Source organism: Takifugu flavidus, unplaced genomic scaffold, assembly GCF_003711565.1.
Source record: "Takifugu flavidus isolate HTHZ2018 unplaced genomic scaffold, ASM371156v2 ctg241, whole genome shotgun sequence".
In the NCBI taxonomy this organism is placed as follows: Eukaryota; Metazoa; Chordata; class Actinopteri; order Tetraodontiformes; family Tetraodontidae; genus Takifugu; species Takifugu flavidus.
Genome location: NW_026621901.1, coordinates 1 through 4,581, shown reverse-complemented (window position 1 = coordinate 4,581; position 4,581 = coordinate 1). Strand labels below are relative to the sequence as shown.

The 4,581-nt window shown below is 51.3% G+C and overlaps 1 protein-coding gene across 1 annotated transcript; it reads right to left on the bottom strand.

Annotated features, from left to right (window-relative positions):
• Positions 1-143: 143 nt before the first annotated feature.
• LOC130519898 (ependymin-like) lies at positions 144-3,798 on the bottom strand. Its single transcript, XM_057023509.1, has 6 exons — positions 3,726-3,798; positions 1,133-1,167; positions 931-1,059; positions 606-789; positions 422-509; positions 144-347 (listed from the first exon to the last, which is right to left on the bottom strand). The coding sequence occupies exons 1-6, from the start codon at positions 3,730-3,732 to the stop codon at positions 197-199; spliced, it is 594 nt and encodes a 197-aa protein (XP_056879489.1). The 5' UTR covers positions 3,733-3,798; the 3' UTR covers positions 144-196.
• Positions 3,799-4,581: the final 783 nt, after the last annotated feature.

Here is a 4,581-nt window from a genome sequence, read left to right as displayed (position 1 = left end):
TTTTGTGTTGAGCATTTTTTCACCTTTTCTTCACTCAGCTCCTCCCATTACTGAAGCCGACCACCAGGGGGTGGTTGGGGGGGAGGTCTTTTACACGATGAATCATTCTTAAAATAGTAAACATCGACACCAGGAAGCAAACATTTCCTTTCCAGATGAATTTATTCATTTTTGAGGGAACGGCTGGCTGAGATGTTTAATCCCCCGTCTTGGTCTTCAAGGCCAGAGCCTGCAGAGCCGTGAACATGTTGTCTGGTGTTTCTGTCACCTCCAGTTTGGACTTGGCACAAAAGGAAGGAGGAGCAAAGTCCATGGGGTTCGTGTTCCCCAACACCCAGTTGAAGGTGCTGAAATACAAACCAGAATCAAATCATTTGAGAGGAGCGTTGGGTTGAATGGAAGCTCGGTGAGGCTGCCTCACCTGATCATGCTCCATCCAGATGTTGGCATATAGGAGAAGAAGGTCATGGGGATGCAGCCGATCTCAGTGAAGACGCCCGTGTAATAGCCTGAAGACACCACAGAGGGGCAGAAAGGCTGACTCCTACGCCTTTTAGCGGAGGAACTAGCTTAAAATGCTGTTCCTCTGATTAAAACAGGCTCACCGTTGTTGGGCAGCTTCCCAGACCAGTTGTTAACAAGAACACCCATCCCCCAGGAGGAAGAGGAGCCCAAGAACACCTGCCCGGTCGCATGAGCATCAAAAGGAACTTGCATGGGGATGAAGGCGGTGTCCAGTGGCTTCTTCTTGCAGGACATTTTCCTCCAGTTGATCTCATAGTAGACTTTCTGGAACAAGAAAAGAGCAAGAATTCTCCATCGTGTCCCTCACAGCTTCAGCCCCCACGTCAAACTAACCCAGCTTTAAGACAAAGAGAGAGTTCAAGCCCGCCTGGAGACGCTCACAAACATGATTTAAACGTCGGCTACCTGGCGGAAAAGCATCAGCTGGTCGACGAAGAAGGTTTCATTGCTGGCGAACCCAGAGTTCCTCACGCGTATCTTCTGACCAAAGGCGTCGTAGCTGATCTGTCCACTACACGAGACGTTGGCGGCCATCTGGGGAAAGAGAGAAGGTGTTGTGGCCTGGCCCCAGAAGAACACGGTACAGAGGGTACAGAGGAGGACTGACCACAGCGAAGAGGCCGGTCATCCGAGGGGGAGAAACTGCAGAAGAAGAAATGTCCGTTGTTATCAAAACAATGTGGAAACTGTTTAAAACCAGCGCTTGCCTCCATTATCTCTGTTTGGGTGTCCGGCTTTTAGAATCAGTCAGAAAATGGAGATAACCCGAGCCTGGAGTGTTTAAACAGCCCGAACAGCCTGTTCGATCCCACGAGGCGGCCGTCAGGAGTTCAGCCAACGTTCTCCAGAACCGGGAAGGTCGGAGGACAGAGGGTTGGGTCCCGGCAGAAGGTTCAGAGCCGAGCTGCAGCAGGAGGAGGCAGCGTTGCTCCTCTTTCAGAGCCTCGCGGCTCCTTTCCGGAACGCTCCGAAGCCTCCTCGCCGATGGCGGCGGAGGGGTCGTGAATGGCGCCCGAGTTTGGCAGTGAGGCGAACAGGTGGTCGCAATCCGGAAAGAGCGACGCACACGAGAACCAGGAAGGCCTGTGAACCCCGTCGCCACCGCCGGTGTGTGGCTGTGAATCTATTTCTGTTTTTAATTGGCCGTTAAGGATTCGGGCGGCTACGTTTTCCGGTGCGACTTGCACCCGGCGCCGTCAGCAAAAACAGGAACAAAGCGTTCTTTAACTCCCCTGACGGCCGGATTTAGACGGTTTTCTGGCTCCGTGGTTCACCGAGTGTGTTTTCAGAGCCTTTTGAAGTGGCGGCGTACACACACCTCAACGCTGGAGCCGTCCTATGGAACCCCCCCCCCATCCCCGAGGACCGTAGCCTAGCAACCTGCAACAGAAAACAGACCAGCTCCGTCTTCCTGGCGTGTCCACCTGGCAGGTCGCCGCTCCTGAGAGATCCGTGCCGCAATATTGCGGCAGGTCAGAGGTCACGGGGAAGTGTGGAGACTTTGGTCTCAAGCTGTGGAAAAGTCCTCAAAGTTGTGGACAAAAACAAGACCCAAAAAACCGAAAAACAAAATAAAATAGAAAGTGATTTTCCCTGTTTTGACGGCTGCGCCTGCGGAGGAATGACGAATACATCAGTAAATGCATTTCAGGACTTTAGTGCACTTCCTGAGGGCTAAACAAGCTGATCAAAGAGCTCTAATTACATGCATTAGTGAGCCATGACTCCGCTGAGTGGGTACTAAACATACAAATGTGTGTATTTGCAGGGTTACAGGTTTCAGCGTGAGTGCGTGGCGCTCGGACGGCGTGTGGGTGTGTGTTTGAGGGCTCGCTGGAGCTGGTGTGTGAAGGCGATGCAGCTCCTGAACAGCGTTAGTCACCGCCGGCCCGCTGTTGTGCAGAGGATGATGGACGTCAGAGGGTCAGAGAACAATTATCCTCTTTAAGCTGAAGAGATAGGCAGCACCCAAACACCCCCCCCCACACACACACCACACACACACACACACACACACTCGCTGCGACGTTGCCTTGATACCGTGTTGATTTGCTGGGCTGAAACAGTGCGAGATAAAACCTCGTTTAGCTGCTCAAAGAAAACAAAATGTCATTTGACGTTTTGACTCCGTATCTTGTGTCTTAGCATGCTAATGACATGCTAATGACACGCTAAGGCGGCATCATTGCACACGGTTCCAAACTGTCTGAAGCAAAATGCGCCCCAAACTCAGCACTATAGCAAAGCTAGCTGACTAGCGTGCAGATATGACACAGGGATACACTGAAGCCATAAGACGCTCGGCAGGTAATTTAGGGATGAAAACTGCTAGCTTGAACGTGGTTATTTATGGACCTGTTGCTGTGGCAAAGAAAAGGAGCAAAACTCTTCTTTACTTACACATTAACCGAAGGGAAAAGATTTAATATATAAAAAACTGAGGCGTTAGTCACAAAGAGCATTTGAGCCAAGACGCTAATGAGGGGGTAGAAGGAACAGACCGGCCCAAACATAAGCTGTTTTATTTATTATTTTCCAGCACATGGGTCCATCTGAGGCCCGCGGCTTATCACAGAGGGTGACTTTTAGCAAAAGCCGGCGGGATTAAGAAGAATCTTTCTCGAAATGTGCAGGAAAATCCAACCGCAGGCGAAACCCTGTCGGCAGAATGTTTTCATCTCTCACTTTTTTAACCGTGTCAACATGTCATCGCTGGCCAATGCGCGTGAGTAGACACGATCGGGTCATCAGAACCAGAATGGCCCAGGGACAAACAGGTTGGAACCCTGTCGACACGTCTGTGAAGGCCCCAAAACTAAGATCATGTTAGGTTCTGAATGTGTGTGGTTCGACTCTCTATACCTGTGAGGCCTCCTCTCCATGGAGTTTCCATTGAACTGAGGACATTCGTGCAGCCTACAGCATCTCACACACACACACACTCACACATCAATGACCAGAAATCCGGCTGAACATCCGTCACCCAGGGACCAGAATCGCTCAGCCGGTCGCTCTGGCAGAACAAAACACATCTTTTATTGGGACACTGAGGTGTGTGTTTGTGTGTCAGGAGACGGTGCGTTCAAGCACAACTGTTCTTGTTTGTTCTTTTGGGAGGATTCTGTTTTAATAGTGCCGGGGATTAGCAGCATGTTTGTGATTGCTATTGCTATGTGTCCCGTTGTTTACTGATATCTTACCAAGCATTAAGCACAGTTAGTCAGCACTGTTGTCCTTCTCCATCCCAACATCAGCTCCGTACACACCCTGCAGCGATGACGCAAACCTGGGCGAAGAAGAAGAAGAAGAAAAGGAGACGAGATCAACGGAACGACCACATCCAGGATTCATCTGTATCGAACCTGCCACGGCTCATCCCTAAAACCAAAGTGCTGCTGTTTCCAAGACTCGGAAAACCGCGGATGTGACGGGAATAATGGGCCGACCGCCATTATCCACTCGTTAGCCCTCACGTACGCGCTCCGCGGTCTGTTTTCGCGTGTTTGTCCCCTGTAACAGCCCTCTGAGTGGATGTGTAATGGAGAGTCGGGGTTAAGAACGGGTGGCCCCCATTACCTGGGACGGTTGCGCAACTCATTTGGGATGTTTTCCATAGATCCGGCACATTTTCCATATAGAGGAGAGCCATTATGAGCACAGAGGAGATGGGGGTTGATTCAGTTCTTTCCAATGACGCGTGCTCACGTCCCTATTCCACGTTTTTCCTTCGACCTCCGTGACCGCCGTCCGTTTCGGTGAGGGTGGGGTCTAGGATTCCTGTTGTGCATGCATCGCCGTGCACGAGCGCTCCGTGCGTCACCGCGGCCGCCTTCCGCTTCTCAGGTGAACTCTTCCAAAGGTTCATCCTCACATGAGCCGTGTGGCTCTTTTTATAGCTGTCAGCTGGTCCAGAAGGAGCGGAAACGTGCACGCGGCGCAGCCAAATAGCTTGTTTGGTTCATTTTTTGGTTCACTCGTGCGCTGCCGTGCATTTATTGTAGTCGTGAACCTGTGCGTTTGCCAACAACATGCGGCCCGGACGGCTAACGGCTGTTG

Bases quoted from the DNA above. Each gene is read 5' to 3' on its own strand.
- LOC130519898 (XM_057023509.1), bottom strand. The intron at 1,060-1,132 runs GTCAGTCCTCCT...CTCTTTCCCCAG, and splicing joins TGACCGGCCTCTTCGCTGTG to ATGGCCGCCAACGTCTCGTG. The intron at 510-605 runs GTGAGCCTGTTT...TGGTGTCTTCAG, and splicing joins TGGGAAGCTGCCCAACAACG to GCTATTACACGGGCGTCTTC.